This window comes from Triturus cristatus, chromosome 10 (genome assembly GCF_964204655.1).
Source record: "Triturus cristatus chromosome 10, aTriCri1.1, whole genome shotgun sequence".
Lineage (NCBI taxonomy): Eukaryota > Metazoa > Chordata > Amphibia > Caudata > Salamandridae > Triturus > Triturus cristatus.
The window spans coordinates 67,603,053-67,624,154 of record NC_140593.1 but is presented as its reverse complement, the minus strand read 5'-3'; the positions used below and the strand labels follow the sequence as shown (position 1 = coordinate 67,624,154).

Sequence of the window (21,102 nt, the reverse complement as noted above, 5' to 3'; positions counted from 1 at the left end):
GCTCATGTCCATTTAGTAGTGGCCGCGGTATTCTAGAGGGGCACTTAGAGTGTTCGTGCCAACCCCAAAAAATGGGAAGCGTAGTCTATTTGCTGTGCTTTCAAGGCTTCAAGGAGGGGTCAGAGCTAGCTGCTGTTGCTCTGCTGCCAGCCACTTTCTGTCTCTCTTCAGAGGCGAACCCTGTCTGCCTACTTTCAAGGGGCAGCCAGAGTGCTAACGCTCACGTCTACGTAGTATGCAAAATGCCTTATATAATTTGACTGAAGTGGATAGTGTCTCTAGCTCTGCGGTCTCATCCTGATTTCTAGGGGTGTAGTCGCTTGGTGCTCTTGCTGACGAAGGACTGCAAAGTGTCAGATCCTCATCATTTTGCTCTTGTACCTTCGTGTACCTGGGCGGTTCGTGGCTTCAATTCCCAATTGCCAACCGTTCATTTATTTCCTTGGTCCCCATCTGGGATGCAGTGTTAATTATAGGCCACAGCTTCAGCTTGTTCTCCTTGGGCAGGCAAAGCCTCTCACCCTTGTGTGGAGCAACAGAGAGTCAGGAGGTGCTCTGTCCCCCAGGCACCGGCAGTGTCGCAGGCCGGGGCATACGGCCGCACCCGCTCGGCTGTCAGAAGCACCCCCCCCCCCCCCCTCTATTAACTCCCACCCTCTCGCCGTGCCACCTCTTACCTTCAGCCTCCCTCCGCCGCTCCTCAGACGTCTGGTTACCTGCTCGTACTCTTTGTTCTGGCGTTGGTTTGCCCTCCTATCGGTGGCTGTGACTCCAGCGGAGCCGATCAGCAGTCGCAGCTCTCCTCGCTTGCTGCAGCTATCAAAAGTCAGCTTGAAAGCATCCGCAAGGGCCACCCTCCTGATCAGCGGTCTCGGGGTAGGCAATTCACCCCAGCAAGCACCGCAATCTGTGCGCAAAGCTTCTCAAGCGACCGCCATCTTGTCAGTTTCTGGGGTGCAGCGCGGCCTCAGGGCGTTTCACCCACTAATACCCCGCCACTGGGGATGCAAAGAGCTTCTCGGGATTGCCGTCTGTTGTGTGATCAATCGCCCCTTAGTTTGAGCGATCAATGTTGCCCACAGGGACAGGATTACTGTTGATTGTCATCCTGGGCCGGAGGAGGCTCACACCAGTGTGGCCATCTTGCGTGTGCGCCCTCTAGCGCCCCCGATAAGTTTCTCTTTGAGTCTTTATCTACTACACAAAGAGGGTCACAATATTAACTACTTTTAAATGGTATGGCACTTCATGCTGATTACATTTTTGAGCAACCTGTCAAAGCAAGAATAATTACTCCTCCCATTGATAAAAAAATACCAACCACCACCATCTGACCTCATTTTTATTAGAGGTCAATTAACTCCTGACACTCTAGTGGTATCCAATGCTAGAAAAAGGTCTAACTTCCAAACAACTGGAGAAGCACCACCACCAGAAAAGGAATCCAAACTTATGGATGCCTAAAAAGTTGAGGCACAAGCAGCTAATGATTGGCATATAGCCAATAGGCAAGCATTACTATCAAGATATGACAGGGCTCACTGGGACAAAATGGAGGTACTTCTCCAACACCTCCCAGAGGAGCACAGAAAAAGAGGTCCAGAGATTGTTAATGAAGGCAAACTTATCACCAGAAACTCAATCAAGTGTGCATTAGATGCATCCGACCCTGCTGATAAATGTATAAATACCATTGTCCTAATAAGAAGACATGCATGGTTAAGGGTGCCAGGTTTCAAATCTGAGGTACAACAGACCATATTAAACCTCCCATTTGACAAGGAACATCTCTTTAGCCCGCAGGTGGACATAGTCCTTGAGAAAATGAAAATGGACACAGAGGTTGTAAAATCAATGGAAGCTTTACAAACTAACACCTAATGATCGTCCTTGTGTATGCCCAATTACAAAGGAGGAGATTCAGGCACTGGGTCAACTTCACGATCTAGTGTTGGTAAACAGCTGCGTATCACGTATTACTCTCTGCAGTGGTGGAATCCACAAAATCTATCCAAAGGGCGGCCGTTTCAAGACCCAGTTCACAAATAATTCATTAAACAGATACATCCCAAACAGGATGGGGAGCACATCTCCATAACCTTACTATTCAGGGACTAGGGATTCCATACACAATAATTTCCATGTCAATCACATAGAGCTGCAAGCTGTTGATCTAGCGATCAGAGCCTTCCTAACTCACCTAAAGTACAAAGTTGTCCTTATTCGAACAGACCATATGGCAACAATGTATTATTTACAGAAACAGGGGGTGGTGGGGGGGGGACACTCTTTCCAATTATCTCACTTAGCTCAGAAAATATGGAAATTAACAATAAAACACAACTTTCATCTGTTAGCAGAACATGTCCCAGAGACAAGCAATCCGATTGCGGACTTTCTGAGCAGATCACAACAAGTCTTCGATTTCGGAGATTCACCCCAATGTTCTTCAACCATACTTTTGCAAATGGGGATTCCCACAGAGAGATCTGTTTGCAACAAAAGATAACACGAAATGCCCACACTTCGCAAGCAGATATCACCATGATCAATCCAAAGGGAATGCTCTATATATGAACTGGTCTTCGATATTTGCATATGCTTTTCGACCTCTCCCACTACTTCTATTAGTGGTCAGGAAACTCAGGCAAACAGCGCTCACCATGATACTAATCTCTTCCATATGGGCTTGACAACCATGGTTCTCAACACTCCTAGACGTATCTCTAGTCCCTCACGAGAATCTACATCTGAACCCGGACTTTCTCACGCAGAACCATAGAACATTAAGACATGCCAATCCCAAAGAAAGGAATCTTGCAATTTAGCTCCTGAAGCCTGAGAGTTTGAATATTTAAATTTGCCTCAAGGCTGTATGAACATTCTTAAAGAAGCCCGTAAACCAACTACAAGGCAATGTTATGCAGCAAAATGGAAACAATTTGTTCTCTTCCAGGGGATCCTCATCAATAGTCCTAAGCATTAGAATATTCCCGCCCATGTGCGGGATCCCGGAAACAGTATATTATATGTGCCCCACATATATATATCCATACATATATACCTATATGTATACACAAGCAATTGCAGCCCATAAACCCTAGAGCTGAACCATGCTGTAAGTAATTTCCACTACACATAAGAAAATAGCATTATAAACATGAGAAACAACATTATAACTTGTTTGGAAACTGTTTTAATGCTTAGAAAACAGCAGAAATTCTTAGAAAACACTGAAAGCATAGGAAGCTCCCAGGCTGCATTGCAAATACCCAGTCTAAAAAGACTGAAAAGCTAACTCATAGCTGCATAGCAAAAAACTGACACCGTGCCTTTAAGGCACACCTGACCACCACCTTCCCATCATGCCTCAGGGGTGGCAGTTAGGTCAGTTGTTCTTTCCGGCTCCTTCTGGAAGGATCCTGGCAACAGAGCTCCACTTTTTTCTGAGTTTGTCAGAAAATATTGTCTATTTTTCAACTGTTTTTTCCCTTACTTCGACGTTTTACATCTAAGTCAGTAAGAGGCTGTCTTTTTTAGACATTTTTGGGCATTTTTTCCAACTTAAAATGCCTTCTCTTTTCGATCCTTGCCCTGCTTGTGGCAAGAAGGAGGCCAGGACTGACTCTCATAGGGTCTGTATCCTGTGTCTACCGGAGGATCATGATTCCAAGACATGTACTCACTGCCAGAGCCTGTCCAAAAGAACTTTAAAGGACCGAGAGCGAATTCGCATTTATGGCCTGGCACAACCATCCAGAGGCCGATCTCCGGTGAGGAAGGGCTCCAAGAGGCCTAGAGATTCATCTAGGAGCAAGTCCTCTCGTCCTTCCGCCTCAGCGTCAGGCTCGGCGCTGAGAAAAGATGTTCCGGTAGGTCGTGTTTCCAAGAAGAGACTTTCAACAGCGGGCTCGCCGTCGAGAGCAGGTACGTCGTCGTCGAAGTCCAGACCGCCATCGTCAACTCGGCGACGATCGGCGTCGAGATCTAGAGCCTCTCCGCCGTCGTCAACCCGGCGACGTTCGGCGTCGAGAGACACCACCCCTCCGCTGTCGTCAACCCGGCGACGATCGGCGTCGAGGAGCAGGGAACCTCCGCCGTCGTCAACCAGGCGACGATCGGCGTCGAGGAGCAGAGAACCTCCGCCGTCGCCAACCCAGCGGCAATCGGCGTCGAGGAGCAGGGAACCTCCGCCGTCGTCATCTCGACGACGATCGGCGTCGAGGAGCATGGACCCTCCGCCGTCGTCAACCAGGCGACGACCGGCGTCGAGAAGTGTCACCCCTCCGTCGTCGAGGGCACGATCCCCTCCGTCGTCGAGGCTCCATCAGCGTTCGACGTCGAGACTGCAGGATCCTCCGCCGTCGTCATCCAAGCGGCGTTCGGCGTCTAGGTTGGCATCCGCGTCGACGTCGAGAGTGGCAGCATCTCCGCCGGCGTCCCCGCGGCGTTCGGCGTCGAGGGAGAGAGGGCCTCCGTCGTCGGCTTCACATCGCCGTTCGACGTCGAGGCGGCATTCTTCGCCCACTGAACATGGCCGCCGGTCCGCATCGAGGCGTCGTTCGACGTCGAGAGAAGAGTCCCGGCGAGAAAGGAGACGACGCCACGGATCGACGTCAAGACCACGCTCGACGTCAAAACAGGCCTCGGACAGGTCGGTGGTCCTGGTGACAGAGTCGGCGTCGCGCCATTCCTCCTCTCACTCAGGGGCATCTCCACGACCGGCAATTCCACGAGAACCTGCAGGCCAACCCCGTAGGTCCTCTCCTCAGACTCAAATTAATCTGTCGCCCAGATGGCTGCTGCCAGCACGTCATTGGCAGGACTCAGGGGCTACAAGGAGGCTGCGGGAATACGTCAGTCCAGTGCATGACTCTCCGCTGCAACGGCTGGTGGCGGCTGTGGACAGAGCTAGTCCCCCCAGGCCAACACGTCAGAAGTCTCCAGACGACAGGCGGCGCAGATCGCGCTCCCCAGACGGGAGGGGCGTTCATCTGGATCACGGGCTCGTGATCATCGCCGGACGCGGAGGACTCCATCATCGTCCTCGTCCACCAGGTCCTCCATCAGGGACTATTCACCCACGCTATCGGGCAGCCCAGTGTCCAGGGTCTCGCCCATTGACGACATCAACACCTACCAGGAGGTGTTGCAGCGGGGAGCGCAGAAGCTGGGGATTGAGATGTGTGTCCCCCCAAGTCACCACGTCGGTGATTTTTCAAACACTTCACCAGAAGTCTGCCTCTCGTCCACTGCTGCCTTTGGTCCCAGGAATCATGGAACCAGTCATGGACACCTTTCTCACCCCGGCGACCGTCAAAGCGGTTCCGGCTCGTATCCTCAAAAAATACAAGCCAGCTACCTCTGACCCCGTCTTTGTGAAGATGGACCCGCCTGCGGACTCCGTCATAGTGGCAGCTGCAAGAAAGGGTCAGACGGCGTCGGCCTCCTCTTCCGTTCCTCCAGATAAGGAGAGCAGAACCCAGGACTCCTGGGGACGCAGGGCCTGCTCTTCCGCGGCGGCGTCCCTCAAAATCTACAGCGCGGCGGCGCTTCTGGGCAGATACGATAGGGCTCTCTAAGACTCGATGGAGCGATTCAAGTCCAAGCTCCCCAAAGAGGACCAAAAGGACTTTGAGGAGATTGTTACTGAAGGGGCTCTGGTGGCTAATCAGTCGATTAGCACAGCGGCGGATGGTGCGCTACTCTCAGCCCACTCTTACACACACGGCGTGTGCGCCAGGAGGTCGTCCTGGTTGCGGCTGACAGGGCTCAAGCCAGACGCACAGCAACGGATTTTAAACCTCCCGTTCTCTGGCAACTCCCTCTTCGGCACTCACACGGATGAGGAGATGGGGCGCATGAAAACTGAGCTAGACACCCTCAAAGCTGTGGGCTTGGAGAAGAAAAAGGAATTCAAGCGCCGCTTTCGACCCACCCAACGCAAGGGGCCTCAACAGAGGGTTCAAACCCCTCAGTGGTCTCAGAGCAAACCCCAAGGAAAATCGCAGTTTCGAGGCGGAAAGTCCGGCAGGGGCAGAGGTGGACACCAGCAACAGTCCTCCACTACCACAAGAGGAGGAAAGTCATGAGCTGTGGCTTCCTCTTCGGCCGTTGCCCACTCCAGTGGGAGGAAGTGCGTCACAACATCTAGCAGAGTGGGACAGCATCACAAAAGATCGCTTGGTGCTGAATATACTGCGTCATGGATATGCGCTACGTTTTCGAGCGCGTCCCAGAGACATCCCGCCAAAGAGGTCCCGTCCTCACCACTTAAAACTACTCCAACAGGAGGTGAGGACCCTTCTGCAAAAACAGGCCATAGAAAAAGTTCCTCCTTCGCAGGTCGGAAAAGGAGTGTACTCCCGGTACTTCCTTGTGCCCAAAAAAGATCAAGAGCACAAGTTTCGGCCGATTCTGGACCTTCGTCTCCTAAACAAAGTCATCGTCAAGGAGAAGTTCCGTATGTTGGCGCTTCACCAAATATGTCCACATCTGCAAGTCGGGGATTGGATGTGATCGGTGGACCTCCAAGATGCGTTCTTTCACATTGCAATAGCGAGACATCACCGCAGGTACCTGTGGTTTGTGGTTGGAAGCAAGCATTACCAGTACAAAGTCCTTCCATTCGGACTCAAGTCGGCTCCGCGAGTCTTCACCAAATGTATGGCAGTGGTGGCGGCCTGCCTACACAAGCAGGGTCTCTTCGTCTACCCGTACCTAGACGACTGGTTGCTGAAGGCTCCATCCCAGCAGCAGGTGAAGAAAGACTTCCAAATCTGTCTGAGACAGTTGCACGCTCTCGGCCTTCACGTCAACATGGCATTGTCCGTGCAGCAGCCCACTCAGTCCATCCACTACCTTGGCTCCGTTCTGGATACAAGCGTGGGAAGAGCGTATCCTTCGGGGGAAAGACTGTCTTCAATGAAGAGGAAATGCAGGCTTATGCAGCAGATGCGGAGGCAGTCAGCCCGGCAGGTAGCATCTCTGCTGGGATCCATGGCGTCCTGCATTTTTCTCATTCCCAACGCCAGACTGCGAATGAGACCTTTGCAGCAAGCCCTGGATGACCAATGGGATCAGTCCACAGGCCGTTGGGGAGATCGAATCTCTCTCTCCCAGGTGGCGAAATCTTCCCTAGCATGGTGGACTCGTCAGGACAATCTGTTGGTGGGAGTCCCGTTTCACCAGCCACTTCCGGTGCAATCGGTGGTGACAGATGCATCGCTTCAAGGTTGGGGGGCCCACATGGGGTACCTCCAAATACAAGGTCGGTGGTCGGCAAAAGAACAGGGCTACCACATAAATATGCTAGAGCTTCGGGCAGTCCATCTTGCTCTAAAGGCGTTCCTCCCAGCAATCAAGACCGACTCAGTCCTGGTGCAGACCGACAACACCACGACCATGTTTTACCTGAACAAACAGGGCGTGACTCGGTCACGCCCCCCCTCTCCCTGGAGGCGCAGGCGATCTGGCACTGGCTGCTCGCCCGGAACCTCTCGGTAGTGGCAGTGCACCTTCCAGGGGAGTTGAATATCAAGGCAGACGCACTCAGCAGGCACTTCAAAGATCAGCCCGACTGGGTGCTGCACGACGACGTGGTGGCAGACCTGTTCCGTTGTTGGGGTCGTCCAGACATCGATCTGTTTGCAGACGACGAAAATTCAAAATGCCACGCCTTCGCGTCCAGATTCCACCGTCCAGGGACCAGGGGGAATGCTCTTTTGATGGATTGGTCCGGGACATTTGCCTACGCCTTTCCGCCCCTGCCTCTGATTCCGAAGGTGGTATCCAAGCTGCTCAGATCCGACATGAAGATGATCCTCATAGCTCCGGACTGGCCGCGCCAGTGGTGGTACCCGGACCTTCTTCATCTCTCAGTTCGACCTCACAGGCGACTGCCTTGCAGGCCGGACCTGCTGTCCAAGATGGGCGGGAGGATTCTGCATCCCAACCTTCCCTCACTGAACTTAACAGCATGGCTCCTGAGATCCTGCAATACGGACATTTAGGTCTACCACCTGACTGCATGCATATTCTCAAGGAAGCGAAGCGACCCTCCACGAGAGCGTCTTATGCGTTTAAGTGGAAGAAGTTCTTCATTTGGTGTAGGGAGAATCACCTTGATCCTACAAAGGGGCAGGAGGACGTCATCCTTCCGTACCTCCTTCACTTAGCTAGATCAGGCTTGAAGTATGCATCCATCAGGGTCCATTTGTCTGCCATTACAGCTTACAGGAGGTCTCCCAGTCAACCTTCCTTTTTCCAGATGCAGGTGGTCAAGGACTTCTTGCAGGGGTTGAAAAAAGTTTACCCCCCTGTTCGAAACCCTTCTCCTCCGTGGGAGTTGAACTTGGTGTTATCCAAGTTGATTGGCCCTCCTTTTGAGCCGATCCACAAAGCTTCTTTACAGCATCTGTCGTGGAAGGCCGCTTTTCTGGTAGCCATTACATCGGCACGCAGAGTAAGCGAAATCCAGGCTTTGTGTACTAAAGAGCCGTACACAGTTTTTCACCAGCACAAAGTGGTCTTAAGGGCACATCCATCTTTTCTCCCTAAGGTAGTGTCTGATTTTCATATTAATCAGTCCATTTCTCTGCCATCCTTCTTCCCGAATCCAGCGACCCCGGCTGAGCGGTCGCTCCACTCCTTAGACCTCAAGAGGGTACTTAAATTCTACCTGGCAAGTACCAGAGGCATTAGGAAGACGGATCAGCTGTTTGTCAACTATGGCGCCATGAGAACAGGCTTCCCAGCAGCTAAACGATCCATTTCCAGATGGATTGTTTCCTGCATTACCCTAGCCTACCAGCTGGCGAAAAGGCCCTTACCTTTGGCCCCTAAGGCTTATTCTACTAGGGGGAAAGCGGCCACAGTAGCTTTCTTGCATGACGTTCCAATGGCAGAGATCTGCAAGGCGGCCACTTGGAAATCGGTTCACACCTTTACCAGGCACTACTGCCTCGAATCCGATTCCAGGGCGGATGCCCAAGTAGGCCAAGCTTCCTTAATGAACCTGTTTGGGTAGCCGGGTCTATCTAAGCATACTGTTCCTTCTCTGTTTTTTTCTTTCCTTTGCCCGCAGGGGGATGAGGTGAGGCTCGCTATTCTATTCTAATGCTTATGACTATTGATGAGGATCCCCTGGAAGAGAAGGATTAGTTACTTACCTGTAATCCTAGTTCTCTTCCAGGGGTATCCTCATCAAAGTCATAAGCCACCCTCCCGCCTCCCCGGGCAAAGGTGTGATAGGTTTCAGAGGTTATTATTTCTTTGTGCCATGACTTTTCAGTCTCCGCAAAGAACAACTGACCTAACTGCCACCCCTGAGGCATGATGGGAAGGTGGGGGTCAGGTGTGCCTTAAAGGCACGGTGTCAGTTTTTTGCTATGCAGCTATGAGTTAGCTTTTCAGTCTTTTTAGACTGGGTATTTGCAATGCAGCCTGGGAGCTTCCTATGCTTTCAGTGTTTTCTAAGAATTTCTGCTGTTTTCTAAGCATTAAAACCGTTTCCAAACAAGTTATAATGTTGTTTCTCATGTTTATAATGCTATTTTCTTGTGTAGTGGAAATTACTTACAGCATGGTTCAGCTCTAGGGTTTATGGGCTGCAATTGCTTGTGTATACATATAGGTATATATGTATGGATATATATATGTGGGGCACATATAATATACTGTTTCCGGGATCCCGCACATGGGCGGGAATATTCTAATGCTTATGACTTTGATGAGGATACCCCTGGAAGAGAACTAGGATTACAGGTAAGTAACTAATCCTTATGTTCGGTCACAAATGTTAATCCTCTTTAGGCAAAGTACAAACCGTTATCTTCTACCTATTGCATTTACAAACTGCAGGATTAGCATATACTTCCATAAGATTACATCTTCCAGCTATTGAAGCATACCTCCAAAATAGACAACACATATCAGTGTTTACAATTCCTGTTCTAAAAGCTTTCATGGAGGGGCTTAAAAGAATAATTCCCCCTAGACTTCCACCTGTCCAAGCATGGAATTTAAACATTGTCCCAACGAGATTAATGGGCCCTCCTTTTGAACCATTACATTCTTGTCAGTTGCAATAGCTTTCATGGAAACTTGCATTTTTAGTTGCTATTACTTCTCTTAGAAGAGTCAGTGAAATTCAGGCGTTAACCGTAGAAGAGCCTTTCTTTCAACTACACAGGGACAGGATAGTGCTTAGAACTAACCCTAAATTCCTACCAAAAGTAGTTGCCAGTTACAATATCAGACAGCCCATTGATTTACCTGCGTTTTTCCCTCAGCCAGACACGGTTGCAGAAAGGGCTTTACACACTTTAGAGGTTAAAAGGACATTAATGTATTACATTGACAGGATTAAATCATTTAGAAAAACGAAACAATTGTTTGTTGTCTTTGCACCTCCTCATTTAGGAAAAGCAATTTCTAAATCAGGCATTTTAAGCTAATAGTTAATGGCTAAATGACTTTTACCCGTTCCACCAAAGCACATTCCACTAGAAACATTGGAACTTCTATGGCTTTTTTTTAGAAAACATTCCTATTGCCGAGATTTGCAAAGTAGCAACATGGTCTACTCCACACACCTTCACAAAACATTGTGTGGATATATTTGCACATCAACAAGCCATTTTTGATCAGGCTATATGTTTAAGACTCTTTTTCAAACAACTGCAGCCCCCACAAGTTAACCACTAGCTAGGGAGAGGGACCTCTTTACATTCTATGCAGAGCATGTGCAGCTACAGCACACATGCCTCAAACGGATTATGTTACTTACTCTGTAATCATCTGTTCTTGGCATGTAGTGCTGTGGATTTTCATGCGCCATCCCTCCTTCTCCATATTCTTGTGTAGGTTGCAGTTGATATACTTTATTTCATACTAACGCATGGCCATCTCAATGCTTACATACACAACATTCTTATATTCTTACCTACCCATGGCAAAACAATCTGAAGATGGCATCGATGACCATGCGCAGTCTTCCCAAGAGGAGGAGCCACGCAACCTTGTGATTTGAAGAAAACATCTTGGAACAAAAACAACTTCTAATCATCCAAGCCCAACACTAGATGATGGACTTATGCAAAGCATGCTAATCTACAGCACTATATGCCAAGAACAGATGGTTACGGGGTAAGTAACATAACCCTTATAATTTATGACCCCCCCCAAAATCGATCTCCTAATAGCAAGGAGCATTAAGAATGATAACTGCTTTGCATCCAAATATCTACGGTGCAGTCTTGGTGGCCATCATTGAGCATATATAATTTTCAGTGGATATTCTCTTTTACTGTATACTCGTGATCAACTCTTAAAGTTGGATTCTTTCTAGAAAACGAAACTTTTCAAATCACTAATTACACATGTGGTTAATTTACAGTATATCAAGTTCAAACCTATTAAGTATAAGTAAGTTGTTTTTGTTCGCTATTGCGAATTTACACTGCATTAAGCTTTTTTTGTGTATCTGTCCATTAAAGTGTAAGCAGCATATGCTAATTAATTTTATTTTCTTAAAGCTATCCCCACAGTGGACGCCAGGAGAGCAGAGGGGTTATATATTTCCACAGGTAAAATGAATGCTTTGCATAATGAATCAAACTTATTGGTCATTGTAGAATGTTTATTTCAAAGCAAAAAAATCTCAAACATCTAAAAAGTATGTTGATCTCAGTTAATTTTGTTTCATACTTCCACTTCACTGCATCTTTTTGTAGATTTAATTTATATACATAAATATTAAACATGGTGCTTACCACAGGTGTTGTAGAGAATCCATAGCGTTTATAAATATCACCTGTATTTTCTACTTCTGTGGAGCCATTTACTCTAAACTGAAGTGACGTCATTCCCAAACTGGATAAGACAGCGAAACTTTGTATGCAACAAATATATGCAATTTTGAAGCACCATGCATGCCACAGACCAGTTTAATTTACCCTCTGATGACTCCATATGTTGTCATCAGTGGGACTGTTTGCTTCATCATTGAACTTAATTTTTTCCTTTAAAAACAGAATGTTTCTGATAAAGATTTCTAACTGCAGATTTGTCATATTATAAATTTCAGCTTGCGCCAGACTGGGTTCAGAAACCTTGGTAGCAATTCTCTTGTATATTGACAGAGGGCTCCATGTCGGATCCGTCCAACCCCAGACATGATGACGGGGCCCAATATATATATGTCCCCTCTGTGTGCTGATGCCTGTTCCTTTTTTTTCTCCACAGCTGCTGACGCAGATCCGGTGCTCTCAAATCCTGTAATTCCTAACAGATTCTTTCCCTCAAATGTTTTGTGTGCAGACAATATCAGCCCCTAAAAGAACAGGATTTAAACGGTGTTGTGACTGTTACTGTCAGATATATGTGGCGAAATCCCATGACCTCGGTCTATGGTGCCTTTGTTCCAAACAGGGCTCTGGGTTGTGTCCATGCTACATAAAAATGAACAAAAAGCCATCCACGACTGGTAGGCCAAATTAAGTCGCCGAACTCCAGAGGTCTTAAAAGTTCTCTTGGTTGAAGGTGCACCTGTCTGAATTGAATGTCGCCATAGGCCCCTCTAAGCCATAGAGTTGATGCCCAGGACCCTCCATGCAGAACCCATTCCGGCGCTAGTCCTGATTCGGTCTCACCCTGAATGGACAGCAATACCACAGCAGCAGCTCCAACATGTGAATTAGGATGCCACACTGGATCCCTCTGGAGGTCCTTCAGGATCCACAGATCCAAGGAAGCCTCTGCGCGATCTACTGTCACTGGATCTGTCCTCGATGCCGACTGCATCCCTAGACCTCACCTCGAGGCCGGCTTTGCCCTCAACTTTAACTCCGGTGAATCCAACGACTAAATTCACTGCTGCATGCATCGATGCTGATTCCGACATCGCCGATGCTGGAAGGTTAGCCAATAGTATTATCAAATTCAGAGACCTACTTGCTACCTTGTCAGCACATGACAGGCCTTCATGGGGCCATATCACCACAAATCAAAGAGTGCGCGAGACTGTGCAAAATAGATGGTCCCTACCGTTTTTGTCCTGTCCCTCAGACATGCCACCTGGACCACAACCCCTCCCTCCTGTTTATTTTTTCAATCAACCTGCCAAAATAACAATTACTCCTTCCCAGTGGCTCCTTTTCATTGGAGCTATCCTGAATACAGTGCTTCTCAGAGCCATCCCTCCGAGTTCAGGCTATTCAGGCTATAATCCCGATGTTTCAACCCTTGACCTGAGTCTCATTAAGAGTGGTTCTGAGGCTTTTGGGCTTCTTGACCTCCTGTATCCAACTTATGGATCACAACAGGTGGTACTGGTGTGGTGGGCAGTGGGATATGAAGTCTCAGTGTACCCAACACTAAAGAGACCGTCCAGAGTCCGTCCAGGTGTTGGGGACTGCAAAAGATCTGCAGTAGTGACTGCTCGACTACGATTGGACTGCGACAAATCCCCATCCTACCCAGTCCAGAGCTAATAATTGTGACAGATGTTTTGTCGTAGGTTTGGGTATGTTATCTGGGCGAGCTGAGGATCAGAGGATCCTGGTCTCTGGCAGAGACTCTCCCCCACATCAACTCTGTTGGGGTTGTGAGCAATTTTCTTGCCACTGAAAGTGTTCTTCCCAATCCTCGACAGGAATTTGGTTCAAGTTCTCACAAAGAACAGGACCGCAGTGTGGTATTTCAAGAAACAGGGCAGAATAGGGTCATGGGCTCTGTGCCAGGAGGCCGTGCGCCTCTAGAAGTGACTGAACTCTCAGTGCATCTCCCTGATTGCCCAGCACCTAGAAGGACCTTTGAACGCCATGGCAGACAAACTCATCGAAGCTGATCACTAATAACAGTTACACTCTGAGGTGGCACAAGGAATCTTCCTAGAAATTAAGAGATTCTTGGCTCGATTTGTTCACCATCGCAGAGAACACACAGAATTTAAAGTTTAGTGCATTAAACGTCCCAAGGCATTCCTTACTTGGAGACACCTTGTAGAAAACTGGCTTTTCAAGGCATGTGTGCTGTAGATACACATGCTTTGCATACTCCTGCCATCTAGTGATGGGTCCGGATGTTTGCAATTTTTCTTCGAAGAAGTCTTTCGTAGTCACAAGGTAAGGTGACTCCTTTCGGTGATAGTGTGGTTGGGCATTGACTCCATTGTTAGATATTTTTTTACGCCATCGGGTTCAGTCAGGTATTGCTGCGCTCTAGTTCGAAACCATTCTTTGGGTTCCTCCTCAACGCACAATCGTCTCTACCCCCGACGGTATTGTTTCTGTACGTGTTCCCGTTTCTCTGAGTATTGTTTTGACAACGGAATCACTTTTCTATTGTAAAGCTTCGTGGACGGCCTTCGGGCCTAACCGCACCGAGTCAGTTCTCCGTCGATGGATCGCACTCCGTTTAAACTCTGTCCTTGGTGCCAAGCAAAGTTTTTGCGCAACCGAATCACACAAAGTGTGCAACTTGTGCTTGTCTCCCGAGCACAAAGAAGAAACCTGCCATACTTGCAGATCGTTCCGATCAAAGAAAACTCTTCGCAATCTTCGGGTTCAACGTCGAGATGCAGCGTCAAAGCATCGAAGTTACGCCGGACATCTTCGACCAAGATTCAGGCCAAGAAGACATTACTGCATCAGCGGCAGAGGAGGAGGAAGCCTTCTCCGAAAAAGACGCTGAATCGGAGCTCAAGATAGACCTCAAAGCGAAGAAATGCTGCAGGGACAAGGTGATGTGAGTACAGAAGACTCCTTGCCCCCACAAACTCCCAAAAAACACAAGGCCTCTGCACCACTTCTGCCTCCTGGCCAAGGTCGGCACCGAGACTACGTTTTCCCATGCCCCACCTCCGGGCCTGGTTCCGAAACAGCCAAGCCTTCCGGCTCTGTACCGAGTCTTCAAAGTCCTCCTCGGAACGGAGGCCCTTGGGTTCCAAATACAAATCCGGCTCTGAGCAAAATCCTCTACGTTGAAAACCAAGCACCCTTTGCAGCCACAACCTTTCATGCCGAAAGGCCAGCTTCCTCCGGCACCGAAGACAACCGCACCGAAACAGAAAGATACCCCTTCAGATCCAAAAGTGAACATTATTCCCTTAGCACCAGGTCCTAAGGAAAAGAAGCTGTATATTAACCCCGAGACCGGCCATATTCACACAAAGCCGCCTCAGTAACGCGAGTTTCAAGATGAGGACACTTCTTACAAGATCCCTTTAAAGAAAAAATCTGTGGCTACAGGTCCTTTTCATCTACTATCACCACCACCTCCTTCTGCACCTAAGAATTCCTTGCAAATTACACCTCAGGATTGCCCACAATCTCACCATGGGGATGACCATGCTGATGATGGGGGATACATCTCCCAACAGATCCATGGACAGATTATACAATTGATCCCCCGGGTGATAATGATCCAGACCTTTACCCAGCCAAACAATCTCCTCCAGACGACAATGCACCCCATCAAGAACTCCTTGCCAGGGCTGCACAATATCGTGGTGTGCTGTGATTTTAAGAATCATTTATTGAATAAAAGAATAAAAAAGAAAATATTTTCCAGAAACTAGGATTTGCAATGTGATTTATTTGGGAGATACCATTTTCGCCTTTGTTTTGATGGACTACGGACATTAATATCCATTGATTGTTAATTCACTTATAGAGTTGAGTGCAGAGCCATTTGTGTCTAAATTTTGCTTTAGGGTTCTCTTTCTCCATCATTGGAGACATAGGAGGGTCACGTCTCTGGCTCGTAACACCACGCATGGAATCTTTCTATATAACCATCATACTTTATTTACTGGTGCAGGATTTTGGTTGCCTTGACCCTTTTTTTCCTGTGTGTACAATATCATGGGGTGGCACTGCACAAAGAATCACCAGAGGAAGAATTTGTTTTTGAAACTTAGCATCCACACACAGGTCATCACAAACACTTCCCATGGTTAAAGGCACGATGCAACACGCTGATTAGATTTTTAAAGACCCAGTCAGAGCATGCATCTTAACTCCTAGAGTAAACAAAAAAATAAGGCCTCCCCTACAGACCCTATATTTATCAAGGGCAGTTGCCATTAGATTCCCTAGTAGTATCTAATCGTAAGCGGGTGAATTCTCGGTTATCAGGAGATGTTCCTCTGCCAGATAAAAAGTCCTTTCTGTCAAGTGCATAGTTGCTCAAGCTGCGAATCAATAGGGCATTGCAAATACGCTGGGTCTTTTAGCCAGATACGACAGGGCACACTGGGATGAGATGGAGCAATGGAGCTTCGATATCTCCCAGATGAGCATACAGCTAAGGCACAGGACTTAGTAAATGAAGGTAAACTAATGTTCGAGGCATATGAGCTGCAGATTATACACTGTGCATAGATCGCCATCTGGTGTTGGGCCCGGATGTTTGCAGTTTGTTTTTCCTCTTGGAAAGTCTTTGGAAGTCACGAGTTCGGTGACTCCTCCTTTGGTTCGTATTGCGCATGGGCTTCGGCTCCATCCTCAGATTGTTTTTTTCTGCCATCGGGCTCGGATGTAATACTTCGCGCTCCGGTTCCGAACTTTTCCAGTTCAAATTTCGACGCAAAAATCCTCGCTCATAGAGCTCCTTCAGATAATAAATCAGCTTAATCACCTTCTCTTCGGCAACGGCCCCCCACATTCGCCGGGGATGCCTGGTTTCACCTTGGAGATACCCAGGAGGGACCATCTCACAGGGATAGCCAGGACGGGTTCCCCAGCGGTCTACAGCGCCACGACGCCTCAGGGCAGCAGTGCGCTTTACAAGACACATACACATACATTTACTTCTTCGATTCCGGTCGTCGACGGCGGCCTTCGGGCCTATTCCGGCTCCGGTCTTGGCTGATGGAAAGAACTCCCTTCAAGAAGTGCCCTCGATGTGGGTCCAATTTTCCCCACACCGATCTTCATGAGGTGTGCAACCTCTGCCTCTCCCCTGAACACGAGGCCCGAGACTGTCCCGCCTGCAAGTCTTTTCTCTCTAAAAAGACTATTCGAGATTGACGGGCTAGACGCAACATGGCGCACTCCTCGACCTCTGCTCCAGTCCACGTCTTCGGGGACAACGTCGAAGCTCCGGGACAGCAGAACATCGAAGAAGAAGAAGACGACGACCTCGTCAGTGCTTCCGAGGCCGACGACTCAGATGTGGAGGACATCACCCCGGCGCAGAGGGTCGTGAGTACAATACCCACACCCACGCCGATACCCAAAAAGGCTTCGGTCACACCTTCGGGCCTAGGCAAGACCAAGGATACTGCTTCTCACACCCAACCTTCGGGCCCGGTAAAGAAGCCTATTAAGCCTTCCGGCAGCTCAGGCTCGAGCCAGCCTACCAGCGGTACCGAAAAACACCCTTCGGCACCGAAGAAAAGATCGGCCTCCATCTCCACACCGAACCCAGTACCAAAGCCTTCGGTGTCGAAACCTGCCCTTCCGGTGCCGACCAAACATCACAAGGCCCTCGTCACCGACACTCCCGTGCCGAAGCCTTCTTCGGCACCGACCAAAAAATCAGAGGTCCCAAAGAAGCACGGCTTAGACAAGCCTAAAAAGCCGTCGTCCCCGAAAACTTCGGCGCCGACCGAACAACCAGTGTCGCAAGAACTTTTCACACCGGATCCTCTCCAAAAGACACTCACCAAGGATCCAAAAACTGAAAATTTGACATTGTCTTCAAAAAAGAGACACTTGGACAAACCAGCTCCACCTCCACCTCCAAAGAGGAAAGACACTGCTACCTCCCCTTTCAGAGTGCCTCCTCCACCTCCTCCACCCTCCCCACCTCCACCCTCTCCACCCCTGCCTCATCGTTCCCCAACCTTGTCTCCTGTCCCAGACGATTTAGGAGACCCTTATTATGATCCAGCAGATGTGCCACAAGACCCCACCCCTACTGGATCTCCAGACCCATGGGACGACTATAACAATCCGGACATCCCAGATGTCCCACAGGATGACCTTTACCCATCTAGGCCATCCCCACCTGAAGATTCCTTAGGCTTTCACCACCTATTACAAAGGGCGGCACACTACCACGGGGTGGAGTTACATACTGACCCAGTGGAGGAAGATTTCCTCCTAGACACCTTTGACAATGCACATAGGTCTACTGCCATTCTACCTATGTTAAAGGGAGTGATTAAACATGCACCGGAGGTTTTTAAAGACCCAGTCAGGGCCAGGGTCTTAAACCCCCGTATAGAGAAAAAATACAAAGCCGCCCCACAGACCCTTCATACATTAAAGGCCCTGCGCCATTGGATTCCCTTGTTGTATCTACAGCTAGGAAGCGCTCAAATTCTCAGGCGGCAGGCGAAGCACCACCACCTGACAAAGAGTCCAAGCTCCTAGACGCGCCAGGGAAGCGCACTGCGTCACAAGCCGCCAACATATGGCGTATCGCCAACACGCAAGCGCTATTGGCCAGATACGACAGGGCGCATTATGATGAGTTAAAGGCCATCATGCACCATCTCCCTGAAAAATACAAGAACAGGGCTAATGAATTGATCCAAGAGGGAAAAATAATAACTAATACCTCTATACGCTGTGCCCTAGATGCAGCAGATACCGCCTCCAGGGCCATAAACACCAGTGTCCTTCGCCACCGCCATGCCTGGCTCAGAGTTTCAGGTCTTAAACCTGAGGTACAAGCCTCTATATTGAACCACCCATTCGACCAGGATCATCTATTTGGCCCAAAAGTTAATGAAGCCCTCGAAAAGATGAATAAAGATACTGACACGGCGAAATCCACGGGAGCCCTACTGTCACACACTCCTAGGCGCTCTTTTCGCCGCTCTTCCTTTCGGGGCACGGGCAGAGGCTACTCCTCGGATAGTGCATCCACGTCCTACAAATCCCCTCCTCAATCTACCTTCACAAAGGGTTATCAAAGAGGCGGATACAGAGGCAATAATAATAAGGGCAGAGGCAAAACAAATACCGCCTGCTCTGCCACACCTACTACCCAATGACTTCCCCCGCTCCCTCCAGACCATTCCACTCCGGTCGGGGGCGGAATACAACATTTCCTTCACGTCTGGGAGACAATCGCCTCAGACAGATGGGTGACCCAAATTATTCAGTCAGGGTATTGCCTAGAATTAACATCTACCCCCCCAAACATTCCACCCAGGCAACGCCCTATGTCTCAACAACATACTACGCTACTAAAACAGGAGGTGATCTCCCTCCTGCAAAAAGAAGCCATAGAGCAGGTCCCCATAAATCAACAAAATTTAGGGGTCTACTCCCTGTACTTTCTGATTCCAAAGAGAGACGAGACTCTACGACCTATCCTAGATCTCAGACCTCTAAACACTTACATACATTCAGACCATTTTCACATGGTAACCCTTCAACAGGTTCTTCCACTCCTCTCCCAGAACGATTTTCTCACCACTCTGGACCTGAAAGACACATACTTTCACATCCCAGTACACCAATCTCACAGAAAGTACCTCAGATTTGTGGTGGACGGGCAACACTACCAGTTCAAGGTGCTCCCGTTCGGGGTAACAACAGCACCCAGGGTATTCACCAAGTGCCTAGCAGTAGTGGCTGCACACCTGAGAAGACAGCACATTCACGCTTCCCGTATCTGGACGACTGGCTAATAAAAGCAACGTCCTACGAACAATGTGTGCAACATATTGCCGCTACAGTCCAACTACTTCACCAGCTAGGTTTCATGGTGAACCATCAAAAATCCCACCTGGTACCATCACACACAAAACAATACCTCGGTGCCACCATAGACACCTCAAAAGCCATAGCCTATCCCAATCCTGCCAGGATTGCAAATATACAGGCTCTGCGTCAAAAATTCATATGTCAACACTCTCTCCCAGCAAGAGTGTTTATGCAACTGATAGGGATGATGGCCTCTTGCATCTTCATAGTGCCCCATGCAAGACTCCAGATGCGTCCACTCCAAGAGTGCTTAGCGCTCCAGTGGAACCAGGCCCAGGGACAACTGACAGATCTGGTGTTGGTAGACGGCCGCATCCCATCGCTCTCTGCCGTGGTGGAACACCACAAACCTTTCCAGAGGTCGACCGTTCCTGGACCCGGTCCCACAAATAATCCTAACAACAGACGCATTGCTCTCCGGCTGGGGAGCTCATGTTACATCTCACAGCACAGGGCACATGGACGCCGCAACAGAAGTTACTCCACATCAACCATCTGGAGTTACTGGCAATATTCCTCGCCCTAAAATCCTTCCAGACGCAGATTTCAGGCAAGGCAGTCCTCATTCGCACAGACAACATGACTGCCATGTACTACATTCAAAAACATGGGGGCACACACTCTCCACAGCTCTCTCAATTAGCACAGAGCATATGGAGATGGGAAATTCCACAGAAAATCTTTCTCCTGGCCCAACATGTCCCAGGAGTCCAAAACACCGTGGCAGATCTGCTCAGCAGAGAGACGCAGGAGATCCACGAGTGGGAACTTCACCCACAGGTTCTTCACCCGTTCTTTCAGAAGTGGGGGCATCCACACATAGACCTATTCGCCACCCACGAAAACAAAAAATGCCCAAGCTTCGCCGCCAGATATCCACACCCATTGTCCAAAGGCAATGCGATATGGATGAACTGGTCAAACAAATTTGCATACGCTTTTCCACCTCTCCCACTAATTCCATAAGTGGTGCGAAAGCTACAACAGCATTCCCTAACACTGATCCTAGTAGCTCCAACATGGGCCAGACAACCGTGGTACACCACACTGCTGGAACTCTCAGTAGTACCACACCAAAAGCTACACCTCTCACCATGCCTCCTAACCCAGAACCATGGAGAGATCAGGCACCCGGACCCAGCTCAGCTCAACCTTGCGATCTGGCTCCTGAGGTCCTAGAATTCGGATACCTTAACCCTCCCCCTGATTGCATGTATATTATCAGGGAAGCTAGACGCCCTACTACTAGGGCATGCTATGCTGCAAAGTGGAAAAGATTTGTTGTTTACTGCCACAACAACACAATCAATCCTTTAAATGTGTCCATACAGCACATCATATGTTACTTACTCCATCTACAAAGGTGTAACCTAGC

General features: G+C 48.9%; 1 protein-coding gene across 2 annotated transcripts in view; it reads left to right on the top strand.

Annotated features, from left to right (window-relative positions):
* The window catches only part of DAZL (deleted in azoospermia like), an 812,806-nt gene that overhangs the window by 351,018 nt on the left and 440,686 nt on the right, over positions 1-21,102 (top strand). For both annotated transcript variants that reach the window (XM_085629945.1, XM_085629944.1), the window contains exon 8: positions 11,538-11,588. In XM_085629945.1, the coding sequence (XP_085486071.1) occupies positions 11,538-11,588 (51 nt within the window). The remainder of the gene's footprint in view (positions 1-11,537; positions 11,589-21,102) is intronic.